Here is a 17284-nt window from a genome sequence, read left to right on the forward strand (position 1 = left end):
TTTTTGGAAAAGAAAGATTTTCAATTTCAATTTCAATTTTCATGTACAAGGTAGAGCACGTTGCTTCCTAGCAAATTCTTCCAGCTCTCTCTTTTTATCTGTCGATATTCTCTTGCTTGTAGTGATTGTAATGTTCTCTAAGACCATCGCGTTCTTTAGTAAATATTCAAGAAGCTTAAGTTCATTCGTAGAAATTGTGTTTGTATACCTAATTAAGAAACCCATACTGAAGATTTCTGCTATACCTCAATTTCTACTGGAGAAGATGAAAGGGTAACTGGTTCGAAAAGGTTGTAACCGTTATCCAGTCTCTTTTTAGGTGGGGGGTGCATTGTGCTATTGCTATTGGACTTGGTTGTTGGGTTTGGCTAGAGGCTGCCTAATGCAATTTGGTGGGTGTAGGATACAGGACCCATAAAAAATCACCCCTTATCCTTGCACGTAGGAAAACAAGTGATGAGAACTTGGGATTATGGGAGACTGAATTATGGAGTAAACTCAACAATTTCGACGGTCTTGCATCTTGGAACTATGGGCTTGGAATGAGATATGAATCATGTATTATGACTACTTTAAAACTATGAAATCCATCAGAAGTCAGAAGGTAGATAAGCCCAATCTTGGATGTTTAACCAGTACAAGTCTACAACCGAGAAAAGTACCCACAGTACGGTCACATTGAAAACATTAATAACATTGACTTGAATGTTTTTTTTTTGATGTAGACTTGAATGTTTCAACTTCTACAAGAAGAATTTTTATGTTAGTGTTGACTGTTAAGAACGTGGAACTTACTTGAACATTAAATTAGCTCAAAGATTATTGTGTGGAATCTTGTTACCGTAATGACATAAGATTAGTCATTGGTTTAAAGTAAAAAATCATAAAAATTGTACCAAGGTATTATTACACACACAAAACAAAAAGGTTGTTCCAGTCCATTGTTATTTGTTATTAGTCTTAATCATTTTCCATAACAAAAATATTAGCAACGCAAACACACAAAGTAAACATAATTAGTCAACCACAAGTGACAAGTAACAACCCAAAGTCTAGTAAACACGGTATTACCAGACTCAAAAGTCAAGAGTCAAGAATAATAAAATTTCTCAACTAACTTATAATTCCACGTGTCAACCACGTCTACAATAAACTATAATATAGAGACAGTACTCTGTTTCTGTTGCTTCAAAGAACAAAAAGAATCACGTCTGCTTTTGCAGTGTTGAAACTTCAAAAGGTACTTGTGCTCATTTTTTCATGGTATACATTTTCCTTCACTCCTTTTCTCTCTTTATATTCTTATCTTTTTTTTTTTTTTTTCCCTTGGGAAAGTTTCTTAAGTAAAACATTCTCATGCTTAAATTTACGGTTTGGGTCTGTGTTTTATATGTAGGTAAGAATGAAAGAAAGCTTTATAGTGAAGCTACTTAACTGTTTGAACTTTAAATTTGAGTAGTGAGAAATTTAGTTTAGTTTAGTGTGTAATTAAATGGGAAAAGAGATGATGGATGTTATGAAAAAATGACACCGGTGGGCGTAAAATTTCCGGATAATGAAGAAGAAATGGAATATTCATTTGCTATTGAATATAATGGTCCACCTCTTAGTTATGAGTTACCTCGAGCAATTCCGGTTGATATGAAAAGTATTCCAATTGCTTCTGTGGTGTCATTGAATAATTTTTCCAATGAATTGTCGTTGCCCATCGTTCAACCGCTTGCTGACCGTGATACTATGGAAAAGAAAATTTCTAGGGAAATGATTTTAGGTTCTGATTGTGTTGTTTCTCCCACTTCGGTTATTGCGTTTGAGGAGGGTAGTCGAGTTAGTCCTGAATGTGAGTTATCTGGTGAGTGTAGTAGTTCTCTGAGTGGTTATGAGCAGTGTTTTGAACTCTCTGATGTAGTTGATAGGTCGGTAGAGTTAGGGTCTTGCAATGACTGTAATTGTTCGGGTATTAGAACTGATGACGATGAGCATTCGGATGAGTTGTCGGATGAGTCAGCTTCTAGTTCACAAGTTTTGTCAACTGAGATTTCGTGTGAGGATGAGGCGGAGTGTGATAGTGAACTGCAAGAGCATGCTGGAAGACCATCGAATGTTACTTTTAGGGAAGATGATTCGAGTTCTAGTATATTTGATGGAGCAAGTTCCATTGAGTCTGAACATTCTCATGTCCCAAAAGAACCTGAGCACAAGGTACAAAAACGGTTGTGCTATCGGTGCTCTAAAGTAAGTCGATTTGGTGAAAAAGAGGCTTGCCTAGTCTGCAATGCAAAGTATTGTGCTAATTGTGTGCTTATAGCAATGGGGTCGATGCCAGAAGGAAGGAAATGTCTTTCTTGCATTGGTTATCCAATCGATGAGTCGAACAGAAGAAACTTGGGTAAATTTTCTCGAATGCTCAAAAGGAAGCTTAATGAGTTGGAAATTAGACAGCTTATGAAAGTTGAAAAGTTTTGTGAAAAGAATCAGTTACAAGCTGAACATGTTTATGTGAACGGGCAAAAACTTTCTCAGGAGGAGTTGATCAAATTGCGGAGCTGCCCAAGACCACCAACGAAGCTAAAACCAGGGAAATATTGGTACGATAAAGTATCTGGTCTTTGGGGAAAGGTGAAAAAAGAATGAGGATACCTTATAATTATTTTTTTTGGGTTTTTTAAAATTTTTCCATAATTATGAAAGTATTTTGTGGTGAAAACTTTTACAGGAGGGACAGAAGCCTTGCAAGTTCATTAGCCCCCACCTTAATGTTGGTGGTGACATCATGAATAATGCTAGCAATGGAAACGCAAATGTCAAAATAAATAATCGGGAGATAACAAAAGTGGAGCTCCGGCTACTTCAGGTATTCTGAGTTGGGCACAATCAATTTGTGATTATTCCGTAAATGTTTAGAGTAAGAATCAGAATATTTTCTTTTAAACACTGCAGTTGGCTGGAGTCCAGTGTGCTGGAAACCCTCATTTTTGGTTGGACGAGTGTGGATTCTACCAGGAAGAGGGCCAGAAACTTCCAAAGGGGAACTTATGGAACAAGGTGTTGTATGTCGATATTTTCTTGTTTAATTGCTAATTTTTCATATTAATTTGTTCCTTTCCTTTCGTTCCCAAATGTCAATTAACTTTAGGCGTACTTTCAGACTGGAATAAAGGTACTTTGTGCTGCTCTGTCGCTGCCAATTCCTTCAAGTAAGATTGTGAATCCTTCTGCAGAAGAGGTCAATATTCTACTCAGTGGAGCTATTCCTGAGTATCTTAAGGAGCGAGCACTTCAGAAGCTTCTTCTAGTTGGATATGATGGGTCTGGAACGAGTACAATATTCAAACAGGTAGAAATGTAGAATATCGTGCATAACTTTTTTCTTTCTCCTCCCCTCCCCACCACCCCTTCCCCAACAATTATTTTGTTTTCTTTCAATTTCCCAAGTTTGAGTTTATTTATTGCTCTAATTTGTTATGGCCTTACACAAGCAACACGTTATCCAAAATGGTAAGGCTGGTTGAATCAGTCGTCCAGCAATTTGTTATAATACTCCTTGTCTTTAATGTGTTGTGGGTCTTCGAACCTTATAATTCTTCCACTAAGTTTCCTTGTGTATGGTTTTTGCACTCTAAGATTCTGCTTAACTGTATTTTTCTACTTCATTCAGTATTTTGATCTTCCATTGTTGTAGTGTTCAAATATATATTTTATCTTTTAATATCCATTGATTTAGAAGGCAATGCATACTCCTTTCTTATTCCACCATTTGTATTACGATACACAAGAAAAATGTTACATTTTGGTATACAAGCTTTGCTATTGGCTGCTGGTGGATCTTCTTTGCTGTTCATTTACTTCTGCTAAATCGCTAAGGGAATTGTTGACTTCTTTTATTGAGTCAGTGAGATGCTTATTTCAGGCCAAGATGTTGTATAAAGCTGAACCTTTCTCAGAGCATGAGCTTCAGGATATCAAGTTCATAATCCAGAGGAATGTATACACTTATCTTTGTATACTACTTGAGGGGCGAGAGCGTTTTGAAGAAGAAAGTTTAGCTCAGATGAAGAGAACACATCAGCCTGATTTTGTTGGTATGATTTTCAAGCAATGAATTATATTTCAACTTCATACGTGTTTATGAGAATGCAAATTCATGTTATCCAGCATTTTAAGCCTGTTGAAGTATATACCTGCATAGTATCATATACTTCAACAAAGCCTGAGAACTGTTGTCACAGAATTGCAAATGATGCCTATATATAATGATTTACATTTAGTTTTGGAGAATAAGCCAATCCTGAAAAGATCTTTGTCAGTGACTGCTTTAGATACACATCACAACTTCTTCAGGGGATTTCATCTTCTAACACACTTCAACTGTTGCCTCAGTTCTTTGATCTCTTTGCGCTTCATATGATCTGTACCTCATATGAACTTAATTAGTCCTTTCTAATTTATTCTGTTTTACCTTTGTTTTTTTTTTTCAAAATGGATAAAAAAAATGCAAATGTAGATAAACCTGAAAATAGAATGAATGATATGATTGTATATGCCTATGAATATGTCAGCTTTTGGATGTCCCAACAATGCAATGTCAGTTCCCCTAGCAACTTCTTCGGACTCTGATTTGTGTCTGACTATTCCACTGATCTCTTCACTTCTTCTAGGTATGTTATACCCTAGAAAAAATAGATTTTGTTTGACCATTATTTAGTGTGGGTGCTTTGTAGTAAGGAAATAACTCAGTTCAATTAGAAATGAGATTATAATCCTCATTATTATTCTCGCTTGGCCTATTTATAAGCGATTAGGCCGGTTATATTTCTTGGTGATTTAAGTACACAGAATTCTAAGTTACAGCGTCATCAATCGGTGTCCAATCACTTGACTGCATCTAATAAAATGTTGACATTGTCGTACATTGACCAGGCTTCCGTCTTCTGGAACCCTCACCCGGCTGGCATTAGCTGTCTCGGATAATCATCTTGCCAGGCTGGAAGGTTCTGTTGTCTCCTATTCACCAACCAAGTCCCCTTTTGCTGGGAATGATTATAACTTTTAACCCCCTTTGAATTTGACCGACATGGGCAACGTTCCTATCTACTGGTTTCATCTCCACTCAAGTACTTAACTGTTTGCTGACTCATCCCCATTAGCCATCTTGTGTAACATCGACTCCTCAGTCTTTTACTATTTTATGCCGAGAGTCCTGAGATGACATTTTACCACCATACATTACGCTAGAAAAGACTTAATAGTGATTGGGATATCCTAATACATAAATCTAGAGGCATTGAAATTTGCATAAAGAAGGTCCATATTTATTTCGGCAATTCCTGCAGAGTTTCCTCCACAAAGCTATCTCTGATATTCCGCATCAAGCAGGCTAAGTGTGTTCTGTTTAGCAGTTAAAAGTGTGAAATGTTAACATAATAATAAAATGATTATAGTTTTGATGAAGTATATTATCGTATTACCATGGTGTTTGATGTTTGGATACTAGTGATGGTTTATCAACTCTTACTAGATTTTATGCTTTTGCCAAGTTTTGGACCACCTTTCATTAAAAATTATTCTAATTCTTGACATTGATACTTTGCTTACACAATGAATGCTTGGAATCTGAAAGCAAGTTTCGTTTAGCAACAGATTTTGCTGTTGAAGAAAATGACAGATCGATCTACTCCATTGGCACAAGACTGAAAGCGTTCTCTGATTGGCTTCTCAAAGTCATGGTGTCAGGTAACTTAGATGCCATTTTCCCTGCTGCAAGTCGTGAGTACGCACCATTAGTTGAGGAGTTGTGGAAGAATACTGCCATTCAAGCCACATATGACCGTAGAAGTGAACTAAAAATGCTGCCTAGTGCTGCTAGTTATTTCCTGGAGCGGGTAAGATTAAAATTCTTGATGATAGCCTTTTTTGGGTTTCTTTTATTTATTTATTTATTCTATTTTTTTTTGCCAGTTTTCTCCTCTTACAAGTTCAAATTTGATATTCGTTTGTTGGTTTCAACTGTATAATAGGGGTTGGTTGGTTGTGGTTGTGGCATTTGGTCTCATACAATATACTATCAAAATTAACGTAGTTAAAAGCACTTTTAAACTATTTGAAATGGTAGTGGCCTACTACAGAAGTGTTCTAAACTGATAAACTTGAATCCCAAGGAATTCCATTTGCTGGAACTCTGTCGTAGCCCATGTGTAAAAAACAAGCTGTTCCTGTTAGATTTCATGTCCTAGAACTTTGCTATTAGACACTTGTGCTAAAGTGTTTCGGGCACCTCCTTGTCTTTATCATTAATTCGTAGTGAATATGTTGTCATACTTTATGTGCGGATTAGTTTTTCAGGTTTACTTTGTACATTTCATGTTCTAAAAACTTATCTTCTTAATCACTTTGTGGCACATCTCAGGTCAAAGTCAAACACTCCATATTTTATGAGTTTTCCGTAATGGACAGCAACTAATAACTTTTCTATGTGTCGGACACATCCTGATTTCTAACAAATTAAGCAAAATGTGTTTTTGGTGTGTTGAAGGAAATGTGTAGGCCATGTCACAAGACTACTTCTCCTGCAGTATTTCTTTGTGGGGTTTTTCCATGTCAAGCACCACTTCACAGCCTTTGTGTGAGTCGAAGTCTATTTTCTAAGAATTTTGCCTTGGTGGACACTGTCATATTGGTATCCATGAAGAAAATGTAGGTACCTTCTTTTAGCATGATATACGGCCCAAGAACGCTCCGACGGTGATGGTATATTGGAAGTAAATTGATTCAAACTGCCTAGTAATTGTGCTAAATGAGGCTACCACCTTTTCTTCTTTCTTTTTTATTTTTTTTTGTAATAATATGTTAATTAGCTGAATATGTAGAAAATACTTCATGTCACCTCCTTGCTTACTGTATGAGATCAGAGGTGTCTCAGAAGTACCTTGGAAAAATACCTCAGAAACACCCTTTCAACACACACACACGTCAATATTCATGGAACACTTCTTGGAAGATTAAAATTTACTCAATTAGCAGATGATAGATGAGAAACAACCCTTTGCTTCTAATTATTGTATCTTGCAATTTTTCGTACATTTTTTTTGGGTCGTATTACTTTATTTTGAGTTTTATCAGTTGGCTTAGAAGGTTTCAGGCATTGTCAGTTTTAGCAGGGTACTTTGCATGTTTTTGTGCTTTAATTTTTCTTTTTTTTGGCACAGGCTGATGATATATCAAGAAGAGACTATGAGCCTTCCCATATGGATATTTTGTATTCAGAGGGTATAACTTCCTCTAATGGCATTACTTCCATGGACTTCAAGTTCCAGCAGCCATTGCAGCAAGGCAATGTTGATGCTGCTGAGCTGCATGACCCCTTATTAAGGTTAGAATCCTCTTGAGAAGAATGGTCATACAGACATTGAAATGTATAGTAATGATGATGAAGGGTTAACCTCTGCTCCCTCGCCGTTCACACCACAAAAGGCCATCTTTCAATGTTAGTATACATATCATGGACTGTTTGCTTTGGTCTACAAATCTGGAGAGGCTTTTGATCATAAGGGTCTAAAAGGATTATTAAAGTGGAATTAGATATAACTTGGGCAATAGAGAGGATTAGATTTTCGGAGGCTGGACCTCAATATTTGTGTTTGAGAATTGACCCATTTGTGATTTTTATGTTTACATAATGTGGCTTGGATGGATTTATGTCTCATCACATATGATATTTGCAAGTCTCATGGCCCTTAAAGGTAGATTGGATTCTATTCCTTCTATGAGACCTAATACTCCCTAATAGAGACTAGAGATGGTCAGAGTTGGAAACTCGGAATACTGACAAGAATGGTGATTTTGGAACACAACTGCTCCGAACTGTTGGACCCAGAGCACTCTTTTCTGGATTTGGAAACAAGGAATTGACAGTCTAGAAAGTCTGCGTGTAGACCATCGGATGGCTCTATTTAGTCACCATCTCCAGTTAGTACTTAGTACCAAGTGTTGCCGTCTACTTCTGTGACTGACCAGCTCTGAGAGCAAAACTTTTTATTCTTTTTTCCCCCCCAAAAAAGTCAGAGAGGCGTGAACTTTCTGCTGGGTCTATTATCGTTTTGCCTTCACAAAATTGCAGTCTGCCTTCCTGGTTGACTTCGCCTTTTGTACTTATGGAATTACCTAAATATCGTTATGACTATATATTGGGATTATATTACATGTGCTTTAGTCTTAGCACTTGTTGCTTGCTGGTTGCAGGTACCAGCTCATTAGAGTAGATGCTAGAGGCCTTGGAGAACATTGCAAGTGGGTTGAAATGTTTGAAGATATTAGAATGGTCATCTTTTCCGTTGCATTGAGCGACTATGACCAATTTTGTGATGATGGCAGTGGGGCTCCCACAAACAAGATATTAGCAAGCAGGAAGCTCTTTGAAAACATTGTCACTCACCCCACCTTTGAGGGTATGGACTTCCTTCTTATACTTAACAAGTACGACCAGCTTGAGGAAAAAATTGTATGTGTCCCACTCTCTAAATGCAATTGGTTTACCGACTTCAATCTGTTGCTAAGCAATCATCATGTCGACAATAGCAACAATACCAGCTACATCGCTTCACCAGCTGAGCAGGCTTCGCATTACATTGCAGTCAAGTTTAAGAAACTTTTCTTGTCCCTCACTGGGCGTAAGCTCTATGTGTCGGTGGCCAATGCTTTGAAACGTGATAATATTGATGGAGCTTTCAAATTTGCTAGGGAAATTCTGAAGTGGGATGAAGAGAGAGACACCGTAAATGTTGATTACCCATCGTATTCCAACACTGAGGCAGTTTCATCTCCATAATTCCTGTTAAAATGCTTGTAAATATAACAACAGCTCATATCAAACTCAAATTCAGTTCAGTGTAAATGGAGTTCATGTGTTCCGAAAGAGAATAAATTTCTATTCTCAGAGCAGTAAGAAAAGTTCCAGGGCAAAACCAATGTGATCGTTTGTCGCTGGAAAGTTAATACCACTGAAAACATTGTGCAAAGTCTACTTAATAATGACTATGATATATTAAGATTTATGAAATATGTCCATATAACTATCTAATCTGGTTCCTCCAAAAATGTTAAACAGACATTCAGGTAGTATTCATGATATACCTCTATCAAGTGAAAAAGAATAAAAGAGAGCAGTCTGAATGTGTTATGGACCTTATGTATGATGTCTTGAGAGTTGACACTATAATATAGACCAACCTGAGCTAAAAAGCCAATAGTAATACTGTATTACTGGTTACCTATCTCCTTTCCTTGTCCAATTTTTAGGATGTGATGAACTTGAGATATCATCATGAACGGAAGAGGTTTAAGCATATTTCTGATTGTTATTTAGGAACTAATAATTTAATTTGGAAAAGTGAACAAAACGTCTGGGTGGTGTAGTTGGTTATCACGTAAGTCTCACACACTTAAGGTCCCCGGTTCGAACCCGGGCTCAGACACTTAATTTATTCAATTTATACATTTTTTTTTCTTTGCATCTTTTTACCTTCTCTCAAAACTCTTGTACTTGGTGTCTTCCACAAGGGGGAAAAAAATTGGTGATTGATCGACAATGTAACACTCACAGTATTTTCTTTGCATCTTTTTACCTTCTCTCAAAACTCTTGTACTTGGTGTCTTCCGCAAGGAGGCAAAAAATTGGTGATTGATCGACAATGTCACTCACAGTAAAAGGTAGACACAGCATATAGCACTAATGAAGTACTGGATATTGGCGTAACCGTTATGGAATTATCGTAAAGTTATCATAGACTCATTGTTAGGAAAAAGGCCCCTACTTGTTTTCGTAAGCTTTTGAAGTTCAAGATTTTAACCTGGCGAAGATAGAGATTCTGAAAACCAACTTTGAAAATGAATCCAATCTTCTACCGTCAACAAAATCTCAAGTGGTCCCCGTTAACAACCTCGCATTCCAATAAAAAAAAAAAAAAAAAAAAAAAAAAAATCTTAAGTGCAAAGGAATCATCTAATTTTCCTTGTTAATTGAGATGCTCTCAATAATTTCTACGCGGGAACAAAATTTAAGGAACAAACTCCTCAAGCTGAACTTTCTGTTGCAATAACCAACAACACATCTTTTTTTCTTCTTTTTAATTACAAACAGCTTTGCCATCATAGCAGAAACTCAAAAAGCACAACACATATGCTTTGTGTGGTATATACAACTCTCCATCCAAACTTGAATCAGAAGTGTCCTCATTGCTCATCTAACAACCTATACCGGACCTGTTCATGCACACTCAATAAGATGTTTTTAAGAGCCCAACCAGCACTTTCTAGTTTCTTCAGTAGATTACCCTTCCATCCGGCACATCTCTTACTACTATCTACAACTAAATCAAGCCATTCACTGACAGCAGAGTCAGAGATGTCATCAGCTTCTTGGGTTTGTTCCCAGTTTTTCCTTCTCAAGAGAAGTGTCTTGCGGATATGGCACGCCTGCAACACATTATAACAATATTACAATTGGTGCATGTCGATTGTCGACAGAAAACTAAATCATTGATGAAACCATCTATAGTAAGTTTATTTCAAACCACTAATTTCAAAAGAATTCCATAACTGATAAAATAATGACAAATTTTCAGGATGCTACTAATATGACCATATCCAGTAGCAAGATAGTGCCTCCCAGTTTTAGGTCTCATGAATCATGATAAATAAAGTACACCAAAACACCGTGAAAATCTTTCAAGAAACTATGACTGCCAATGCCCGGCATTAATTTTGGAACACCGAAGATGCAGGAGTCCATGGCAAATAGGCCCCATTGATTAGTCCACGGAAATTAATGAGAGGAAGCCTACACTTGGACTATATAATCTTGTCACCTGTGGACTAACTAATTACTATATGATCAGATAATACTTGCTGCATGTGTTTCTTACAGAAAGGAAAAGATTGGTGACAAAACAAGGTCCACATTTGAGATATGTATATATATTTTTAAAAAGGACCATTAACCTTTTTTTACCTGGAAAAGGTGAGATGGCATGGAATTCTCAATCAGATAATCTTCCAAATGACACAGGGTTTGATTATTAGTTGATTTACCCAAAATAAAACTTTTTGATGAATGTAAGGTACAGCACCTGAAACCTTTGCACCATAGAAGGTACCACTTAATAATTAAGTTAAATGTTGAATAGCTGTTACCTGCAACAAACCCATGATAATATCTGTAGTGTCTGCTCCTTCACGAAAACTAAGAAGAACGCCCTTCTGTAAAGAACGGACAACGACAGGATATTAGAAACTGGTCAAAAGTGCCAAAATATTGTTACTATTCCATGGTACATAGTTTACAGATTACTAACTTGCAAATCTCTTGCAGTCTCCATGCAGATAAAGTAAGGATCCTCACTTCTCAATGAACACATTGTCAGCATAGAAAACTTGGGTAGTGGGTCCTTGGGGTCAACACAACCGATTCTGATTGGCCATTGCTTTCTGCCTGATCAAAAGCCACATTAATCCATCTGGTTGTTCCATCATAGTTTTTATTTTTAGCAATTTTTTGAGCAGCTAACATGCTAAATAATAAACTATTTGAACATGCTAAGTTTAGGCTCACCTTTACACCATGGAAAATCAATGCCTTCTTTCTTGCTCACATCTGCTGGTGAAGGGACGGACTCCCACTGAATCCATGTATCCAGTATGATCAAAAGCCTATCCTAAATACCAGATCCGTATAAGGCGCTGAAACTTCAAGAGACGACATTCCATATTTTATTAACAATTTGAATAATATAGAGCTATGTTACATGGACACACCATATTTTGAAAAAAAACTGCATCAAACACATATTGTATGTGATATACCTCAATATTTGATATTTTGTCGTGTCAAACACTTCATAAATGTGTCAGATTTGGACACACCTATCCGTGTCAACGTAACTTAGATATAGAGGTATAATTTCACATGTTTTAACCTATAACTCTACAACTAGGACTAAAATGCACTGGCCAGAACAAGAGACAGAGGAAAGCACACTAAACGTTTTGTCCATAAACCAGAACCAGAAAGTGAGAAAAACAGAATATGTACATCTGTATGCTCAACGTGTGCTTCATTTTGCTTGGGGAAATGGATTACTTTTTCATTAGCATCTTGAACCTAAAAATACCGAAATTTCATATTTGAACGAATGACAGTAAACAGCGCGAGGGATGAGGAAAACCAACCTTTGTTAGAGTTTGCAGATGTACATGCTTGAGTCCTTGATAGATCCCAAAAAGGTCAATTGCAGAGAAAACTGGGTATATAACTAGAGGCAGACCTGCTTGCAATCTTATGACAAGTTAAGTTAGTCATAAACGGGATCGGCAATTGATATCAGTAAGTCCTGACATACATGAGACAATAATATCATACCACAAGTAAGCTTCTACCTTAGTGCGCAGTGACGTCAGTTGCCTATTAAGCTATTACCATTAGCTTCCAAAATTTGTGAGGAAGTAATAACTACTTCTTTTAATTCTTAGAGCATCTTCAATGCTACTCTATTGTCCTACGTGTAGAGTGGGCAGCTCAAATTTTCCACACCAATCCATACTCTATATCAAGTTGACAACTCACCACACTCCATTTTGAGGGTCAAATATAGAGCTTGATTTGCTTTATCAAGTGCCACTCCATACTAGCTGCCCAAGCTGCCCCAACTTGTCACATGTGCAAACAACCAAATTTAATTACTTTTCTATCATTATGAATAATTTCTAATTCAAGAATGGTGTGTTGATATGTTAAAAACATATGATTCTCTTTGCAAGTGTGTTCTTCAGTTGTGAAGGGATCAGGTGGCTTAGACCCTTACTAGTATTGTGGGATTATAAATTTTCTTATGTGATTAAGGTGTATGTGCACAAGTTTCCTTATGAATTTCTGCTTTCTATAAAGTTTGCATTATTAAATCAAAGCCACATAATCAAACAAGCAACAAGTATTCTCTTAAACGGACTTATACAGTGTCGTGCACAGCTTATACATTGTCGTATATAAGCTTATACATTGACGTATATAAACTTTCTCTGTTATATAGTGTCATGCACAACTTATATAGTGTCGTATATAAGTTGCCCAGGAATAGGTTGTTCAAGACACTATATAAGCTGCCCCTCAAACATGTCCGTTAAAGAGAAAGCCTGAACAAAGCAATACTTCACAATTAGTTGAAAAAACCATTTCACATTCAGTTCAAAATAACTTACAACAAAATAATAAGTGAAACAAACTTGCACAAAAATAAGAAAGTGACAGAGCAGCACATATCAACCATTGCTGAATTAATTTTGCCCACGTAATTCCCACAAATGATCTATCGAAGCAGCTTGCCTACAACAAAATTCGCAATGCCGACCAAGGAACCGTTGGAACCTTCCTTCATAATTTTCATTAATCTCAAATTCCCAATTATCGTGTGATTTGTTTGAATGAAATGAGCAAGTAGTGTTTGATCTTGATTTGACTCATCCATCTCAATTTCATGAAGAGAAGAATTTACACCAAAATTCATTGTGCTAAAATTGGAATTAGAAATGGGTGGAACTAAGCTTCTTTTTTTATCTGTAGAAAGATGTAAGATAGTGAGTGGTAAGGTATGTGGACGAGATATGGGGTGGTGGTAAGGAAAGAGGAGTCATAACATTTTACCATAAGTGAATTGTGTTCATTATAAAACAATAATTTGGACTGTGGTGCGATGGTGTAGAAAAATTTTCATACTTCAACTAGCATCATCTTTTAAGTGGATGAGTTCACTTTGCACTCCAAATCAAGTAATTGCGTTGAAGATGCTCTTATGGTACTTCAATGATAAGCAAGAAAGGTAGAGGGTTCCTAGATCCAATGCAAAGTTTTTTTTTAAAAGGCACAGAGAAAATCCATATACATATATATATAAGTGGGAAGAGTACCGGATAGAACAACTTAAAAAAAACACGCTTACATCTAACAACTCTACTAATTACATCATTTTATGGCAACAGGATGCACTAGATAACACTTCTAGAATACAAGATCAGAATATACACTATCATCATATTAATGTAGTTTACAAATTTATTACGAAAAAATTGAATATATTTTAATGGATTAAAAGTACCTTTGGTTATTCTTGCAAAGGATATTCAAGAGTGTAGCAAGGACTAGACCAAGGCCATCGAAACACACTGATTGAGTCTGTAACAAAAATCCAAGGTCATTTTATATGCAACACATTAGAAAACAATAAAAAAAAAAAAAAAAAAAGAAGAAATATAACAAGCATATATAGCTCACCTGTGATTTCGCAGAAAGTGCACCAAGATTATCTTTCTCTGCAAAGCTTCGATGAACAGCAGACTGCTCAAACATTCACAAAGTTAGAGCTCCACCAAAAGGAACAGTAAGGTCTAATTATAAATGAGACTCTTGATCATTGCCTTATAACAATGTATTGCTTCAACTTTCTCATTCCGTTGTCTAGATTATTTGAAACCAATCCATCCGTTTCGTTTATAGTATCAAATTCAAGGTTTGCTATATTAGGGCCAGGCGACCAAATCATACTGTTAGGAGTTAAATGAGTAGAGAAATTGGAGATCTGACAATTTGCACTGACGACTAGGCCTCTGTTATTTCTTTTTGACATTGGCCACACCGCAGAGACAACAGTTGTAATGTCATACAGCATATTGGTGTGCATTTGAAAGTGATGATCATGACATAAAAATAGCATTTTCTGAGTTATCAAAAAGGACTAGAGATCCAATCTCTAATCCTTGGTGCGGACAATTTAACCTTGAAGCACATGAATCTTTAAGCAAATGAAGAGTGGTTTTCTAATTGTCATGCTCAATTATTAAAGACCAAAGTATACAAATTCTTTACCAAATATTATATAGCATGTGTAAAGGTAAGTCATTGATCAATTCGTCTTTGTTTAAGAGCTGGTGTGTTCTTATAAGTCATTTGGTTAGGCAAGTCTACTTGATGATCTTGATGATGACGATAAGTCATGAATAGTAAGCATTAAAATCATCCTTATTGTGATATTCCATGGCATTAACTATCTGGTGAAAGTATTTATTAACCAATCCAGATACACATAATCATGAAAATGTAAATAATAGTGGAAATTGAACAAACGGAAGGAAAAAATTGCCCAAACTAAAACAAGAGCACATTCAACCGAAAGAAAATTCCAAACTACAGAGTCAAAGGCCTTACACCAGTTGCAAGGTAGCATGCTAGACTTATTTGCTTCGCAATGTTGGCCACAGTTGCAAGCAGCAAGAAGTAACGCGGGAAAAATGGAGTCAGCAACTCGATACCAATGCTCAAACTGAACACAATGGAAGTCGAAAACCTGACCCTCTACATGACACAAAGACAAGTTCAGAAGCTTTTACTTTTATACCGAACACATAAAACTAATAGTGAACTGATATGCACACACCTTCAAATTGGTGTCAAACGCCGAAGCCAAAGTAGCAGTATATATGCATCGACTAAGCCGTCCAAGCCCATCCTTCAACACCCAATTCAAAGCAGCAGCCGATGGAAGCGAACGTGTGTAACCAACTCCCATAGCTCGAAACATTGCCTATCATCAACATTCCACTATATCAGCACATAGCTTAAAATGCACACATTGGGCTAAATAACATTAAAACCACTTCAACTACTAATCAACTTCTTCGCGCATTCTTAAAAAGCATAAAGAAACAATTTTTAAGCTAATGAAACAACAAAATGAATAAAATAAACAATGATTAAGTCTTTAATTCATGTACCTGAGTAGCAAGAACTTGAAGAGCAGAGCTAAAAACCCGACTCACAAACTTCCACTTCACATACTCAATATAATTCTCTTTCACTCCACTTGGTATAAAAAACTCCCAAAACTGATTCGACACATCCTCATTTATAGATACAACCTCATATTGAGTTCCATTCCATAGTAATTTTGAAGACTTGCCCCCTTTCTCAATTACCATCAACAGATGCTCAAAGGGTCTGTTCTCTTCATAAGTGGTTTTTAAGGAGTGGGAAAAAGTTTGGGTTTTGGGTTTATGGAATTTGAGGTTGGGGAAAACAATGAGATTGGGTTTATGGGAATTTTTTTTCCATGGATGTTGCAAGTGTATAGTTTGAGATTGCATTAAGCTTTGTGTGAGGATTAAAAATGAGGATGTGTATTTTTTCAAGTGTTGTTTCTTGTGTTCTAATTTTGAGGTTTAAAACGGTTATGGCTAACTGGCTAAGGTTTAGGGTTTTGGGGTTACCTTAAATTTGTTTTAAGGTGGTTGTTATACCACTTTTTTGGAGATGCCCATAATTCCATGAAAGACACTTTCCATATATTCCATATATATGGGGCAAGGGGGTGCATGTGCATCAGTTCGTGTTTATGTTTAACCAAAATAATGCATGAGATGGTTCATAAGTGTACACACGCAATTTTATTTCTGACTTCTCAGTTACAAGAAACTATGTACAAGATCAGAGACACTTAACAATATAACAAGATTAGTGGATAAAAACATTTAGCTCATAGTAATCCTCTTAATCTTAAGCACTAATGCAATCCATTATGATGGAAATGGTAGCCTCAGAGTAAGCGACCTTAGGACCTGACTTGAATTGAAGAAGTCGAGCAAGAATAGGCGGTGATGACTTGGATGATTTGCTTTTAGATTCAGCACTAGCTGGGCTCGATGAAACACTTGGAGACATAGACTGACTTTTTTCACGCAGTTTTGCAGACTCACTAGTCCAAATATCAACCAATGCAGACATGTTTTTGGTATTGTGACAAAAAAGAAAGAAACAGATATAGATTCTTCGAATGCTCTACTAAGAGTGATTGGAGGTTTGAATGTTTGATGATGATGAAATTTAACTAATGAAGTAAGGAATATATACAGCAATCAAAGCAGCAGCAAACATGAAACAACGGGCTCGATCAGTGGAATGTAAATGGAAAACAAGTAGTACATACAACCCACTGTTCCAATGGTTTGGCACTTTGCTATGATGAGGGGCCCGATGCGCACACTTTCTTAATATCTTACTATGAGCGGTTTTAAGATTCTCAGTATTGGACTGGTGATGGTGGGCTCAATTTTGCTTAAGTCGGCGAAATGGATGTTACGATCTGAGAAATTTTTTGCTCCTTCGGCATTTTGCTCATTGCCTCATTGTCCACTAAAAATTGAACATGTGGTCAGTGGCGGAGCCAGGGGCCATGGTACGCACTGGGGG

The 17284-nt window shown here is 36.6% G+C and overlaps 2 protein-coding genes and 1 non-coding gene across 9 annotated transcripts; 2 read left to right on the top strand and 1 right to left on the bottom strand.

The window, feature by feature from the left end:
* Positions 1-1138: 1138 nt before the first annotated feature.
* On the top strand, positions 1139-9055 carry LOC147501482 (extra-large guanine nucleotide-binding protein 1-like). 7 transcript variants are annotated; one of them, XM_086606543.1, is made up of 10 exons: positions 1168-1263; positions 1397-2619; positions 2717-2854; positions 2941-3045; positions 3149-3337; positions 3911-4082; positions 4560-4658; positions 5641-5882; positions 7206-7369; positions 8239-9055. In XM_086606543.1, exons 2-10 carry the CDS (start codon positions 1525-1527, stop codon positions 8822-8824), a joined length of 2790 nt encoding a protein of 929 aa, XP_086462669.1. In that variant the 5' UTR covers positions 1168-1263; positions 1397-1524; the 3' UTR covers positions 8825-9055. The 7 variants fall into 7 exon arrangements, with proteins under 7 accessions (XP_086462671.1, XP_086462674.1, XP_086462669.1 ...); XM_086606545.1 differs by lacking the exon at positions 4560-4658 and having other exon boundaries at positions 1139-1240; positions 5635-5882; XM_086606548.1 differs by lacking the exon at positions 4560-4658 and having other exon boundaries at positions 1139-1240.
* Positions 9056-9396: 341 nt separating this feature from the next.
* TRNAV-CAC (transfer RNA valine (anticodon CAC)) lies at positions 9397-9470 on the top strand. The gene has a single exon. It is a non-coding gene; the product is annotated as a tRNA-Val (tRNA).
* Positions 9471-9993: 523 nt separating this feature from the next.
* RUS4 (root UVB sensitive protein (Protein of unknown function, DUF647)) lies at positions 9994-16985 on the bottom strand. Its single transcript, XM_086606549.1, has 10 exons — positions 15814-16985; positions 15477-15623; positions 15248-15394; positions 14318-14380; positions 14142-14218; positions 12223-12328; positions 11606-11708; positions 11349-11485; positions 11188-11253; positions 9994-10470 (listed from the first exon to the last, which is right to left on the bottom strand). The coding sequence occupies exons 1-10, from the start codon at positions 16180-16182 to the stop codon at positions 10228-10230; spliced, it is 1458 nt and encodes a 485-aa protein (XP_086462675.1). The 5' UTR covers positions 16183-16985; the 3' UTR covers positions 9994-10227.
* Between the last annotated feature and the right edge of the window lie 299 nt (positions 16986-17284).

The sequence above is a fragment of the Coptis chinensis genome, chromosome 4 (assembly GCF_015680905.1).
Source record: "Coptis chinensis isolate HL-2020 chromosome 4, ASM1568090v1, whole genome shotgun sequence".
NCBI lineage: Eukaryota > Viridiplantae > Streptophyta > Magnoliopsida > Ranunculales > Ranunculaceae > Coptis > Coptis chinensis.

Coding starts and splice junctions, on each gene's coding strand:
- RUS4 (XM_086606549.1), bottom strand. CDS start 16,182: ATGCAATCTCAAACTATACACTTGCAACATCCATGGAAAAAAAATTCC. Junction 14,219..14,317: donor CACTTTCTGCGAAATCACAG/GTGAGCTATATA, acceptor TTTTTGTTACAG/ACTCAATCAGTGTGTTTCGA. Junction 11,254..11,348: donor AGACTGCAAGAGATTTGCAA/GTTAGTAATCTG, acceptor CGTTCTTTACAG/AAGGGCGTTCTTCTTAGTTT.
- LOC147501482 (XM_086606543.1), top strand. CDS start 1,525: ATGACACCGGTGGGCGTAAAATTTCCGGATAATGAAGAAGAAATGGAA. Junction 3,046..3,148: donor AGGGGAACTTATGGAACAAG/GTGTTGTATGTC, acceptor GCGTACTTTCAG/ACTGGAATAAAGGTACTTTG. Junction 4,083..4,559: donor ACATCAGCCTGATTTTGTTG/GTATGATTTTCA, acceptor TGAATATGTCAG/CTTTTGGATGTCCCAACAAT.